Genomic DNA, 15,295 nt, shown 5'->3' on the forward strand with positions numbered 1-15,295 from the left:
GCTCTAAGGCTAGTATGAAGGAAGAAGAATGAGGATATTAAAAGGACAAAAATACATATTTAACAAATATTTTGTAGAAGTTTCTCAAAATTTTGGAGTAAATGAGATACATTATTTTTATTTTTATACTTTTTGCTTAAAAGTTAGTACTCTAGAGACTTTTATCAAAACTTCTAAAATTTTTTGACATTTTGAATACCAAATTACTTATAGAGATTTCTAAAAAAAAATTAATTGAATATAACGAAACTTCTAAACACTTCTTAAACATTTTTACGAGTCTCCATTGCATATATTAATACTTTTAAAGAGTTTTCAAAAGTCTACATTGAATATCATTAAACCTTTCAAATCCTTAAAAATCTAAAAAAGTCCCAAATAAATAAGCCCCGTTAATTCTCATCTTTTTGAAAACTTGGGTGAGGCGAGAGATAGGAAGGTTAATCCCATTCTGGCATGTACCGTTGCCATCCTTAAATTCCTTTATTTGAATTTTACAAAAAAATAAAATAAAATAAAGAGAGACGATAGAAAATAAAATTGGTTGAAATCATTATAAATACAAAATTGCATTACAATTTTGTATATATATCACAATTTAGTATTGCTAACATTAAAAGATTGTTTGAGACCCGTTTTTTAGGAGAATATATTTTGTAATAGTGATTTTTTGTAAAATAAGTATAGAGGAAAAAAATTTCAATTTATGTTTAAAATTAATTTATTAAGAGAATGTGTTATTGGAAATGAGATTAAAAAATAAATAAATTAATTTAAAAAAAAAAAAAGAGTTTTTATAGAATGTGGGCCAGATAAGGTTTAATTCTCTTATAACCCATAAGTATAATGGGCTACACAAAACTAATAATTGGGCTCTACTCAACAAACTCTTACACAGCTCATGGAAAATCAACCATATATAAAGATATTACAATTAGGGTTTTCTCTTTCTCATTTACCTCAAACTCTTCATAGGAAAATTAGTGCATTTGCTGAAGAGTAAGAGCAACGATGGTGGAGAAAGGCAGCAAGGCCAGGAAAGAGGAGGTTGTCTCAAGGGAGTACACCATTAATCTACACAAACGTCTCCATGGATGGTATTTTTTTCTCACTTTGAATATACATTCAAATATGTTCTTGAATATGTCTGCGTGTGTATATCTGTATATATACATGTGCTTTCTAACAGTTCAGATCTGCATTAGTTTGTTTATTGTTACTTTGTCGAACTGTTGGTATTGAGTTTGATTGCTTTCTTGCAATTACGTTGTTCGTTAGTATCAAGTCGTGTCTATTTTTGTTATCATTAATTCATAAATCCGATGGCTATTTATAAAATTCACAGCTCCCCTTTTACCTTTGTGCTTCTGTGTTTGAAAAATTTTGAGAGGTGAATTATTTTTATTGTATTTACATATGAATCTCGAATTTCATATGGAAATATAAATGATTGCAAACGAAATATAGTTTACCTAATATGAATGTATACCTATCAAAGAGACCATCAAGAATAGTGTGTGAAATTGAAGGAATCTTATTGATAACATTCATTTAAGCTGTTGCCCATTCATACTGGACTATTAATGTCCAAAGCAGGTTAAAATGCAATTAGTCTGTGCTATGGATTTCTTTCAGTGCTCCAAACTTAATTCTGTAGAACAATTTTCTGATTTAAGCAAAGACATGCTTATTTTTCATCTGTGTAGTGGGTGGTGGTTTAATGTTTTGTGATTGCACTGCAATTGTTAGCTAAGTGAAATATCATCTTAGTGTGACTGTCTGTCTACCTGAAATGACTGCTTTCATTCAGAGTTTCATACTGTGATAAATGGGAGAGGTCTTTCTGTTGTAGTATAAATATTATATATGTGAATTTTTTGTTAGACAGATGCTTCTTGTAATAACTACAAAAAAGAGTCAGTTTTTGGCTAAATTCCTAAGTGTCCAAACTCTAAAATTAGGAGAGATTGTCATTTTCTTCTCATAGCTACAGCATAAAAGGTGGCTTTCTAAATTTATCTATATTTTTTTCACAATCTGGCTTAAGATCTAGTTGATTAAAGTGAAATTGGTTTCTTTATGATCTCTAAAGGTTTGAAGTTGCTGCATTATTTGGAACCTTGTTTTCATTCGTCTACTGGTCTTTTGATGGATGCTCTGCTATATCTCCACATTTGATTATATTGTTTCGGTAAAAATGCTGTGTTTAATTTGTTGTCTACCGGATCTGCCTGCAGCACCTTCAAGAAGAAGGCTCCAAAAGCCATCAAGGAAATCAGGAAGTTCGCCCAGAAGGCCATGGGGACTACAGATGTTCGAGTTGATGTCAAGTTGAACAAGCAGATATGGAGCCGTGGAATTCGTAGCGTGCCAAGGAGAATCCGGGTCCGCATTGCACGCAAGAGGAACGACGACGAAGATGCTAAAGAGGAGCTTTACTCTTTAGTAACCGTTGCAGAAATTCCTGATGGTGGGTTGAAGGGATTGGGCACCCAAGTTATTGAGGACGAAGAATAAACTTCTGTTTTAAAATTTACTGACGCCCAATTTTGCTATACCTCTGATTTTATCTTTAGACTATTTGATGTATGTTTGGAGACATCGATTTCTATGGATTTTGTCTTGTTATTTATTATTGCAGTTCAGCTTGTTCAGGATTATCTGTCCCTTCAATGCTAGAATTTACTTGATTTTGTTTGATGTCTGCCTCTGAAGTTGTATACGTCAGCCTTAAAATGCTTAGTTTGATCCATAAATTGATTATGTTATGCTGCAAGCCATTTAAATGGTACATGGTGTAGATTGAGTCCCCCAAATAAAACTTCGATTGTGTTCTGTTAAGCAAACAAAATATATAGTAATTGAGACATTCTTTTGTTTGTATTTTTATGCATTGGGTTTTGCTTGAATGCCTAACAGATATGGACTAACAACCGACATATGAGAGATTTTACATGCCAAACAAGTGGCAAATCAAAATCATACTATTCAAAAACAAGATATTGGAATCTTATGTAGGGGATACAATACTATTGCTGGACAATTAGTTCATGTGACCTATCGCACTCCGTGACTGATGGTTTTGGCCAACAAGTTGCTAATCCATAGATGAATCTAATCAAATAAGAGAAATATGGTTTGACATGGGTTCTCGTCCGAAGCAAAAACAAGGGAGTCAGGACTGAACTTCAAGATGAAAGCTTGCTTTCGTTTCTTGAAGTTGAAGTACTACTCAAGAAGTTTTTGCAATTCAATCATAGATGATGGAATCATCAAAGATTTGATCTTTTGGGCACAAATTTGGTGATCTGTTTGAAAAGGTCAATAAGCAAGTTTAAGCAAAAATGTCTTCAGCTACTAATGGTGTTTCACTGTCCATACGAGATTCCGACACATTTTGGAGCTGCTCATAGTTTAGCTGTCTAGAAGCTTCATATAAAGCGATGCCAACACTGACCGATAAATTCAGACATCTAACATATGTTTCAACCATTGGAATCCGAATAGTGCCACCACCCAAAGGTTCACTGTTACAGTCGAGCAGGGCTTCAGGGGGTAAGCCACTAGTTTCAGAGCCAAATACGAGCCAATCTCCTCTCCTGTAGGAGTATTCCTGCATGATGAAGAAAACTTCCATTATAGCAAATTCATATTATTTAAGACTGTTAGATTAGGTGGAAAATATTTGAATTACTTAGAATTCATCACAGTTTGTAATCGTCTCACCCTCCAACAAAAAACTTCGAAAAGAAACTTTTGAGGTAGATCTCGAGACCCTAAGATTTTCGTCAGTTTCTCTGAGGGATACCCTACTACATGAGCCTTTGCATGATCTCTTTCTTGCGTGATTGAAAGTTAAAAGAAAATGTTGCACAACTTAAGGAACAAAGGACTGTATAATCTGAATATGATTGTTGATAGTCATAACCCAATCAAAAGGGGAAAATGGTAAATTTACTTTAGAGCATGCACCAGGAACATGCGGACAAATCCATTTAAAAAGCAATCCAGGTAAATTATTCCATCCTTATATATTGAGGCAAGATATAAAAAGAACAATCAGAAAAAAAGTAAAGGATTGAATATACTGATTTTTTATTCAAGAGCATAGATAGGATCATTCCAAAATATAAATAGCAAGGTTCTGGGGTAAATATTCACCATCTTTTTCAAATAGTTAAGAAAAAAAAAAGAAGGAAAATCAGAAATCAGAAATTATGTAGTTGTTCTCAATTTGTGAGTTCTGTATTCTTGTAGGTGTTCCTAAATGTATCCGATGAAGAAGTTGAAAAGCTAAATCTTTACGGTAAGAAGTGAAAATTCTCATTTGAGCTGATGGTAGGAGGTATCCATGGACGGGATACCACCAAAACCACATGGAATTGGTAATATGAGGAATCAGCAAGATGATGATGTTAGCAAGCTGAGCAATCTTGCTGATTTATATCCAGAGGGGTGAGAATGCAGATGGTGTAGTCATGCTCCTGGAACAGTATAGTTTAAGTTTTAGTGGGGGGGGGGGGGGGGGGGGGGGGGAACCCAGAGTGAAGAAAAGAAATATATGCTAAGTGCTACCAAGACAGAAGGGCTAAATAATGAGATGTGCCAGTAATGAAATGAAGCAGTCAACCAAAATAAGTTTAGATTATGGAAGAAAAAAACTTGTTAAAGCAACAAGTTAAATGTTGGGGCATAAAGGTCAGCAAGATAACAGCTATACGTGTTTTGACCCTTGCAATGTGATTCGAGAACTCATCCCACCACAAGAGAGGCACAGAATGACGCAAGAGAAACGTGAGCATGTAATGAATCTTCTCCCATCTAGGCTGACTACAGGTTGTAAATAAAAAATACACATGGGCACATGAAGAAAGCACAACACTCAACAGAATCAATGACAAGCTCACTAGTAAGAAGCCGCCATATGTCATTTTTCTAAATGACCAAATTACCATGAAGTTTAGAGGGAAATCTATAAAAATCCCCTTCCTCAAAGAGAAAATCGTGCAATTCAAATATTTCTCTCAAATAGTTATTATCCCTCTTGCTCCAAATTTGAGCATTGTAATCAGAGACCTTAAGAGGTGGGAAATCATAGCCCTGCTTGGGTTCCATTAAAAATATATTTTGGGGGAAAATGTACTTTGGAATAATATTTTTTTTAAATAATGTGCAGTTAAAAAATAAAGAAAAATTATCAAAAAAATAATACTAATAATAATAAAAGAAAAGAAAAGTTTTGAATTTAAGTGTAAAGTTATTTTATTTTATGGGAGAATGTGAATGAAAAAATGAGAGAGAAAAATGCATTTTTTTTTTAATGGAGCCCAAACAGGGGCATAATTAGATGAGAGGATTTGTCGATCCAATCTTTACCATCAACAACGTGTAACTGTGAATGCACATGTCAGTGCGTGGTTCCTTTTTAAGAGCACAATGGACGAAAGCTGAGGCACCTAATCACTTTCCTTGTAAAAATACAAAAAGGAAAGAGTCATGGAATAAGACACTGAATCAAAGCTACAGCTACTGACCCCTTGCAATTTCCACAAGTCCATATGAGGTTCTACTTGTGTCAAGCATAGGACGGTAAAATCCATTCCTTAATAAAACTAGACTTCTCTCGATCTTTGACAAACTGTAGGAATCCTTCCCTCAATGCTTCTGTGAAAAATCTAGTTGCAATAAACACCTTTGGGAAAACACAAATGGGTTTGTTGTCTTTGCTTTTGGGAAGTCAAGACAACATATGCTTTAAACATGGAAAAAATGCTGTAAATCAGAGCAACTTCACGAAATCCTCATTGAGCACCCTGAAGTTAAAGAACAATTACAGCCTTCATCAACCTAAAGCAGCCCGATGGTAGGAAATCCTTGATCAATATGTCGGTGGTTTCGCTATAAATTAGACGAAAAGAATTAAAAGAGGAGAGGAATAGCTATGATAGTTTAACTTGAGCAATGGTTTCAGGTGTGCTTGTTTCCAAATTTAGGGTTAATAAGCATCCAATCCGATACATGGACACGGCAAAACATTAATTATTCTGTTACAGAAAATATGGAAGCAACTGGAAGAAGTAGTCACGTTGCAATTGAAGCTAAAAGTTAGTTAGTTGTTAGGGTAGCTAGTCCACATGTAAATTTTGTATTAGCCCTTATAATTAGTCTGTTAAATGATTGCCTATTTATACCACACTGTACAGATCATTTTGAATGGAATGAGATGATCCTTCTAGTATGGTATCAGAGCAATAAGTGCCATATCACCACTTCTTCCTCTTCTTCATTGCTATTAAATTTTGAATTCTATTCCAAGCAGAATTATCATGCCAATTGAGGCTTTTAACCAAAGTCAATCCAGCAATTCATCAGCAACAAGCAATTTCACCATTGATGATAATTCCTGTCCTTATTATCTACACCACTCCGATAGCCCAGGGCTGATCCTTGTGTCACAGCTGTTAATCGGAGAAAATTATGCTTCATGGAGTCGATCTATGAAGATTGCCTTATCAGTCAAAAATAAATTGGGTAACATTGACGGTTCTTTGTCTCGGCCAAAAGACAACGCTGATTTACTTAAGCCATAGATCCACAATAACAACATTGTGATCTCGTGGATTCTAAATTCAGTTTTCAAGGAGATATCAGCTAACATTATACATGCTGAATCAGCATATGAGATCTGGATTGATCTCAAAGAAAGGTACCAACAAAAGAATGGCCCGCGTATTTTTCAACTGAGGAGAGAATTGATGAATCTCAATCAGGGGTAATCTTCAGTAGGAGTTTAATTTACCAAGCTGAAAACAATCTGAGAAGAATTGAGCAGCTACAGAACAGCTTGCTCTCGTGGGAAATGTGTGAATGTAGTGGCAACAGGAAGCTAGTTGATCACTACCATATGGAGTATGTGATGTCATTCTTAATGGGATTAAACGATTCATTTGCTCAAGTGAGAGGCCAATTATTGTTAATGGATCCCATCCCTCCTATCAATAAGGTATTTTGCTTTTGTGTCTCAAGAGGAACATCAACGAAGTGTCAATACAAATGCTGCAACATCTGACTTCATGGCCTTCTATGTCAAGAATGAAGCTAAAATCCCAGTTGCTGGGAAGTCTCACACTAAATTTCAGAAAAAGGGAAAGACCAATTTGTACCTATTGTGGCTATAGTGGACAAGTGCTATAAGTAGCACAAGTATCCACTTGGATATGAGGCCAAACAAAGAGAGTCTCCTAATCAACCTGTTGCAAATAATCATGCTAAGCTTGCTACTGTTAATCAGGTGTCAGAATCTGGTTTAGAATAGACACATGGGAAGTTAGGAGAATTTGTGCAGACCTTGAGTCCTACACAATATCAACACCTAATGAATATGTTGAGTAATCACCTCACAGCAGCCAAAGTTGATGATGGAGTTATTAATGGAGGTCATTTATCGAGTACCTGTTTCTCCATTTCTCTTAACTTAAAAATCAATTCTCCTAGTAGCTGGGTGGTCGATTCAGGAGCAACAACTCATATATGTTTTACAAAATCAACATTTCATACAATGAAGCCTATTCAGAATGCCTACATCACATTACCAAACCATGATAGAATCCCTCTTCATTGGGACTGTGAGGCTCAGCCAAGATCTGATGCTTGATGATATGTTATTTGTGCCTCAATTCAAGTTCAAATTATAGTCTATTAGTTCTTTAACCAGGAATTCATCTATAACTGCAAAATTTCTCACTGATTCTTACATCATTCAGGATCCCAGTTCGACGATGGTTGGCAAGGGTAGAAGGATTGCTGATCTTTACATTTTGGATGCTAATCCCTATACTTCAGTTGTTAATAGTAGTGGTATTGCTCACAAAACACTTGATATAGTAAACAATGTAACCTCACATATATGGCACCATAGACTTGGCCATTTATCTTTCTAGAAATTAGAAACATTCAAGGATCAATTGCAATTGTGTTGTAGTAGCTTTGATAAGTCTGTCCCATGTGATGTCTGTCCTTTGGCAAAATAAAAGAAGACTTTCTTTTACATTAAATAATCATCAGTCTACCAATACTTTTGATCTAATTCACTGTGACACTTGGGGACCATATCACATCCCAACTTATGCAGGCCACAAATATTTCCTCACCTCGGTAGATGACAACACACGATTCACTTGGTTATATCTTATGAAACAAAAATCAGATGCTGAATTCATCATCCCCAAGTTCTTCACACAAATTGAAACTCAATTTCACAAATTGATCAAAAAATTCAGATTTGACAATGCACCAAAACTGAAACTTGTTGATTTCTTTGACTCCAAAGGTGTCATTCATCAATTCTCTCGTGTCGAACGACCTAAACAAAACTCTGTTGATCCCTTTACAGACATTGTTCTACCCATGCCTGTCCAAGATATTAAATTCACTCCTAAAGCATCACATAATATGCATCACATTCCTATCCATAGTACTGATAATCAGCTCAGCAATACTGATGATCAGTCTTCTAATTCCCCCTTACAATCTAGTCCCACTTCATCATTACCACTCATTCCTAGAAGAACAAATAGAATCAGCAAACCTCCTTCATATCTTAGAGACTTCCATTGTAATCTATTGTCCAATCATCCTTCCTTACCTGAAAACAACACTCTCTATCCATTGCATAAGTATTTGTCATATAAAGCCTTTTCTACTGGACATTGCAATTATCTTTTGAATGTATCTTCGAATTTTGAACCTCAATTTTATTATGAGGCAGTCAAGTATAGTCATTGGAAGGAGGCTATGGCCACAAAATTAAAGGCTATGGAAGAAAATAATACTTGGTCAGTGACTAACTTACCTGAAGGGAAACATTCTATAGGATGTAAATGGGTCTATAAAATCAAATATAGATCTAATGGAAGTATTGATAGATACAAAGACCGCTTGGTGGCAAAGGGGTACACTCAGAAAGAAGGGTTGGATTTTATTGAAACTTTTTCTCCAATAGCGAAGATTGTCACAGTCAAAATTCTTTTGGCCATTGCAGCTGTAAATCACTGGCACATCATTTAACTTGACGTGAACAATGTTTTTCTAAATGGTGACTTATTTAAGGAGATCTTTATGGATTTGCCATTGGGGTACTTCAATCAATCTACTGGTAATACACAGAACTCAAACAAGTTGGTTTGTAGACTGCATAAGTCCATTTTTGGGCTTAAACAAGGCTCAAGAGAATAGTTTTCAAAATTCTATGCTGCTCTTACCTCACATGGTTATCATCAGTCAAAATCAGATTATTCTTTGTTCACTAAAGGATTTGGGAATTCATTTGTAACTTTACTGCTTTACGTTGATTATATTATCATAACGGGTTCTAATTGTCAAGCCATAGACTCTTCAAAGATTTTTCTCCATAGTCATTTTAAACTTAAACTCAAGGACCTTTGCCAGCTGAAATATTTTCTTGGACTGGAAATTGCTCGATCTCATAAAGGGATTTTCCTATCTCAACGTCATTATACGCTTCAGATTTTAGAAGATACTGGATTCATGGCCTACAAACCAGCTCTTTTGCCTATGGATCCAAAGGTTCGTTTATGATCCTTTGAAGGTGACCTTCTTGCCGATGCCTCTATGCATAGGAGATTGATTGGCCAGTTACTATATCTCAACATCTCTAGGCCTAATATTACCTTTGCTTTCCACAAATTAAGCCAGTTTGTTACCCAACCCAAGCAACCTCATCTCAATGCTGTTCACCATCTACTCCAATATCTTAAGTCTACCCCAGGACAAGGCCTTCTATTTTCAGCTCAATCCCTTTTCCAGCTTTGTGCTTTCGCTGATGCAGATTGGGGTTCTTGCACTGATACCAGGAAATCAATTGCTGGTTTCGTGTCTTCCTCGGTGACTCTTTGATATATTGGAAAGCTAAGAAACTAAACACCTTATCTCAATCCTCAGCAAAAGCTGAATATAGATCCTTAGCTTCAACCACCTGTAAACTTCTCTGGATTAAACAATTGCTTCTTGATCTTCAAGTTCCATCTCATAATCCTGCTTTGATATTCTGTGACAACCAAACAACCACTCAAATTGCTACCAATTCCATCTTTCATGAGAGAACCAAGCATATTGAGATCGATTGTCACTTCATCCTAGACAAAACCACTGATGGTTTGATCAAACTTCTCCCCGTTCACACTCAACACCAACTAGCTGATATTTTCACTAAAGCTTTACCTGCCAATTTGTTATTTCCATTGATTTCCAAGATTTCGGTTATCAATCCTCACTGTCCATCTTGAGGGGGCATAACAAAAAATATGGAAGCAACTGGAAGTAGTCACGTTACAGTTGAACTGAAAGTTATTTAGTTATTAGGGTAGCTAGTGTACATGTCAATTTTGTATTAGCCCTTGTAATTAGTCTGTTAAATGATTGTCTATTTATACCACACTGTACAAATCATTTTTAATAGAATGAGATGATTCAACATTCCTTCTAATACTTTGAACCATTTTTCTTTATTTTTGTGATAGAATGGTATCCAAATAAAAATAGCTGTTTCATGCAAGTATTTCAGCTTTATTTACTATAATTATAGAAAACCCCAGCATTCTTTTTGTAAGGGAGGAATCATAACATACCTCTACTTTCTACTTTCACTTCTTCCTCTATCTCAACTGTTCTTTAAAGTTTAAACCCCTGATCTTGGCTGTGGGAAATACACTCCCAAAGCAACCAAGACAAGGAGCTAGACACCAATTTGTATTTTATTCCATATTCATTACACTTTCTTAGGATTTTATGATAAATGTACAATATGACATGAATGTTGTATACCTAATGAAAGTGTCAGGTGACTGGAAAAAGTACTTCGACGCATTATGAAGTATTTAGGTAACAAGGAGAAAAGACTTTCTTTTGCACGTGATGGACATATTTAAACTAACTTCTGTACTTTAATAGTAGGCAGGATATTTTTATTCCATTTCATGTTTACGAACTATGAACATTAAGGTGGATCAAAACCTGAACCAGAAAAGGAGAAAAAGCATGGAAAGCTTACCGAGTGGATATTTGTCCCTCTCTTAGTAAATGCTAGAAGCCTCTTTTCTCCTTCCTGTGTGATGAAGAATGTATTTATGCATTCAGTAAGTGGATAACGGCCTTTAATCTAATCCTTTGGGAAAAAGAAAAATAGATAACCTGCTGCCTGAAGTATTCCCGAAACTCTGCCCACGAGCTGTGCACTTTGACTACCACATATCTAATGTAGAGAGTTAATCATTTGAAAAATCCATGAACCATGAACTGTGATATTTTTTTTATACGTACAATAATTACATGCCTAACTTTTTTGTGCTGAATAATCTTTGAAATATAGGAGAAAAACTCATCTAGCGTAAAATTCTTTTATTAGAAAGTAAAGACTCAACCACTTGGTATATTCTCTACTTGAAAAAGTGATTGTAAAGGATACGGCCAGTAATCAAGTCCAGCCCGCTTTAATTTTGCATCGTCAACCTGAAATCCCAATGGCTGAAGCAGAAAAAAAGCTCTAAAATAATCAAACTTTGCAGAAAAGTTAAAGCAGATGAGAATATTAACTACAAAAGAAAAGATTGACTTATTCATCATTCATTTCAATTCTACAGCTAATAATCAAAACCGACGAGAAGGTTGGTAAAATTCACCTCAACTAAATGTAATCCAACAGATGACGCAGCACAAGTTCTGGCAATGCATCCAGAGTTTCCAGGAATCTGCGAAGGGCAAGAGAAATCTAAGGCCCCGTTTGAGCCACATTAATGTAAGACCGATAATGAAAAATATAGTCGTTACGAGCCCCATACAAGAGATACAAAGTTAAATATAGTGACTTGATGTAAATGATAACGGTCATATTTTTCATTTTAATGAGCAAATAATGGGAAATTAACAGGGACTAAGATTCAGTCTTGAGATACTGAAGTTGTAAATCAAGCCACCATAAAGAATGTAATGTAAAATTTTTACCACCTTCTAGTACAACCAATACACGCAAAACGTCTATATATAAAACTTCATTGAAACATCTATGATAGTGTAAAGGGGGAATACCACGTAAGCTTCAGAGATTCATTCGATCTACATCTAATAAAAAGATTCTTATGCCAATTGTATCATTGGTTAATGCTAGATTGCTCTCATTTCATTCTTTTATTCACTGTTATATAGTCATCCATCAGAAATTCTGTATAATAAGTCCATTAACAATATTAAAAAGAGAACGACTTTTCACTTCCTGTTTAATATCTCCCACTTAATAAACAAAATTAATTTAGATGCTTGTTACAATCTACATTTCCATTAACTTCTATCATTTCAGTGGCTAACACAATGGCAAAACATATATGATAATTGGTAGCATACTGTGAAATCATACATCGAGTTAATTTTGGATAACTGGTTAAGTATACCTGGGGTGACACTAATACCACTTGAAAAAATTTGCTCTGAGGATCTTCTTCTGCGACCACCTCACTTACCCCATTCGGCAATGCATTCATTCTACCCCTTTCAGCTGTAATTTCAAAGAGAGAAAAATAAATAAAATTCAATGACTTCATTCATTCAAAGTGTCTATACAGATAAACAATCCAAATTTCAAATGTATTATTTTACAGCAGTTAGTGCAACAACTGAAATTTAAAAGGCTGAGAGAACTATGCCGCAGCATCGGTACACGTAATACATACGCAGAGAGCAAAGCCGAGAGAAGCGTGGAGAGGAAAGAGAGAGCGGGAAGTGAAATGAATTGGGCTTGAAAAATGGGCAGAGGAGGGAAGAAGCTCTGGACCAATAAAGGGAAGACGTGGCGGCGGCTCTCAGGCCGGTGACGTCCATTTTCAAGCTGCCCGACTCACTATCCTCTGCGAGTACAGTGCTCGTTTGGTTAAGATGAAAAGTATATTTTTAACTTATAAATAACTTAAAATCTTCTTGAGTAAAATGTTTCAATGATCACTAAACTTTAACGTGGTGGTTAGGGCTTAGAATATCAGACTCTTTAAAATGTTTCAATGATCACTAAACTTTAACGTGGTGGTTAAGGCTTAGAATATCAGACTCTTTCTTAGAAATGTCCAAAAAATATCATATTCGTAAAGCAAAAACATAGACACGAGGGATAAAAACATCACTAGTATTTGAACTGGAATAAAAAAAGAAAGATTCAACTGTCTTCCGAAAAGGGGCCATGCCTAAAGGCATATCGATTGAAGTAGATTCATGTTTTTTTTTTTTTTATCAACGCACAAAGAAAATATCTTGTTTCCGCAATTTTTTGGATATTAAATACTATTGGATGGGTTGATTCCATTCTGAGAGAGTTGAAGAAACACTATCTCTTCGATACATCTGTCATTTCTCAATGTCGAAAAAGGCCTTGTTCTCTGTAAGATTTATCTCGTGCCTGGTACTGCATGGTTCCACTCCGCAGGAATATCAATATCGTAACATGAATCGTAAATGCATGGATATGATGTACCAAAAAGTTCGCGGACTTGACTATCTACGGTTCCATTGCGTGTGCTCGGGGTAGAAGTTTTGTTACATGATATGCTATCTATTTTAAAGAGTCAATTTTTAAAATCATACATTACAAACTCCTTAAATTAATATTTTAATTTAAAGAGTGATTTTGACGCTCTATATAATTAAATTCATTAAAAATGTTTCAATTTCTTAATAAAATAATTTAGAAAAAAAGTACTTAAAATAAAAGATAGAGAAAAATAATAAATATTTCTTAGGGGTAGTAAAATTAAGGGTTAAATATAAAAATCTTGTTGGAGTACTTCAAATTTTTACTCTCTAAATTTATAGATGCTCTTCAAATGATAAGATATAGTATCTAAAAATAGAGATTTTTTTGGAGATACTCTTATTTATTAAACTTTAAATTGCTTTTAAATGGTCATTGAACTTTCGGCCATTGTACTACATCCATCACTCACCAAATTCCATCATCACTAAAGTTGACATGATAGACAAAAAATACACGTGGAGGAAGATAGCCTTTAAAAAATTGACAAATCAAATTTCAAAAATTAATGCTGAGTGTACAGAATAAAAATGCACAGATAGTGCACAGAAGCCTGACATTTAAGGTGGGCCCCACATGATTATTTTATTGTAAAAAAACCCACCCCAGTCCCACCCCACCTCCAGCTGAGTGTTTTCTGTAAGGCTTCTGTACGGCCTTTATCTGTACGTATATCATAGTTCAATTTCAAATCCAAATCACCTATAGCAATATTCAAAATGCACCGATTTTGCTATGCGTACAGGAAACTCACTATAGAATTGATACAGGGTTTCAAAATTGATTATGTAGCATGATTTAAAAAAAAAAAAAAAAACCCACACGATTTTGCTATATGTACAAGAAACCCACTATAGAACCGGTGAAGGGTTTTAAAATTGACGATGTGGCATGGTTTACAAAAATAAAAAATAAGAAATTCACTCACGAAATTTCCCACAAAATTTGCTTTCCCATTTCCCCCATTCAGTCTCTTCCATTTTCTCTCAAACCTTGTCACGAAATGTCTTTCATTTATCCCAAATCACTCTTCCACACATGCACTCATCGTCACTGTCGATCGGCGTCGACGAAGAGCATATCACGTTAGCAATTGCCCTTCAATCATAGTCACTTACCTCCATCTACACGAATAATCAACCTGCGAACAATCCCCACGACACACTCACCTTCCATCCCGGGCGCCACATGCAAATCCCTTCACTGCCACACTTTGTTCCATCTTCGGTGATAATGTAAGTAGTTCTTCTTTTTTGATTTTGTACATGGATTTTGGTAGTGTTATTTACTTCATATAAATTTCTTCTTCTCGGTGTTGAATTTTTCTGTGTCCGGCCTTAATAATATGACATCAGTAATATGATTTTGTATGGCTTTCATTTAGATAGAGAATCGAATTGTTTAAAGCCTTTTTTGATAAGCCGAATTGTTGGTTTTGAATGGTTAATGTCAGTCATAGAGCTCTGCCTTTCCTGTCTTGGTTTTGATTGGTTAATGTCGACAATCGAATTAGGTAATGGTTTTTGACATGGATGATGAGGTTTAGGTGGTTGATATGAGATTTTGTAATTCAGATGCATTCACGTTTGTTTATTTTATTGTTTAGCTGGGATTGACTACTTTGGACAATGCCGAACAAAACGTCGATGCCCCGTCGTGTAAACACGGTTATCGAAAATGTTTGAGGTTGAACAGGATACGAGTAAC

The 15,295-nt window shown here is 35.2% G+C and overlaps 2 protein-coding genes across 2 annotated transcripts; one reads left to right on the plus strand and one right to left on the minus strand.

Annotated features, from left to right (window-relative positions):
• Positions 1-938: 938 nt before the first annotated feature.
• On the plus strand, positions 939-2,700 carry LOC111410127 (60S ribosomal protein L31-like). Its single transcript, XM_023040342.1, has 2 exons — positions 939-1,097; positions 2,238-2,700. Exons 1-2 carry the CDS (start codon positions 1,012-1,014, stop codon positions 2,515-2,517), a joined length of 366 nt encoding a protein of 121 aa, XP_022896110.1. The 5' UTR covers positions 939-1,011; the 3' UTR covers positions 2,518-2,700.
• A 153-nt stretch (positions 2,701-2,853) lies between these two features.
• On the minus strand, positions 2,854-12,952 carry LOC111410126 (putative tRNA (cytidine(34)-2'-O)-methyltransferase). The gene is made up of 7 exons (XM_023040341.1): positions 12,741-12,952; positions 12,462-12,565; positions 11,697-11,765; positions 11,483-11,541; positions 11,209-11,269; positions 11,069-11,122; positions 2,854-3,613 (listed from the first exon to the last, which is right to left on the minus strand). Exons 1-7 carry the CDS (start codon positions 12,886-12,888, stop codon positions 3,335-3,337), a joined length of 774 nt encoding a protein of 257 aa, XP_022896109.1. The 5' UTR covers positions 12,889-12,952; the 3' UTR covers positions 2,854-3,334.
• Positions 12,953-15,295: the final 2,343 nt, after the last annotated feature.

The sequence above is a fragment of the Olea europaea genome, chromosome 15 (genome assembly GCF_002742605.1).
Source record: "Olea europaea var. sylvestris chromosome 15, O_europaea_v1, whole genome shotgun sequence".
NCBI classification, from domain to species: Eukaryota; Viridiplantae; Streptophyta; class Magnoliopsida; order Lamiales; family Oleaceae; genus Olea; species Olea europaea.

Excerpts from the sequence above, each read along its gene's own strand:
- LOC111410127 (XM_023040342.1), top strand. The coding sequence starts at position 1,012 with ATGGTGGAGAAAGGCAGCAAGGCCAGGAAAGAGGAGGTTGTCTCAAGG. Across the intron at positions 1,098-2,237 it reads CACAAACGTCTCCATGGATG|CACCTTCAAGAAGAAGGCTC; the intron begins GTATTTTTTTCT and ends ATCTGCCTGCAG.
- LOC111410126 (XM_023040341.1), bottom strand. The coding sequence starts at position 12,888 with ATGGACGTCACCGGCCTGAGAGCCGCCGCCACGTCTTCCCTTTATTGG. Across the intron at positions 11,123-11,208 it reads GGGAATACTTCAGGCAGCAG|GAAGGAGAAAAGAGGCTTCT; the intron begins GTTATCTATTTT and ends TTCATCACACAG. Across the intron at positions 3,614-11,068 it reads GAGGGACAAATATCCACTCG|GAATACTCCTACAGGAGAGG; the intron begins GTAAGCTTTCCA and ends TTCATCATGCAG.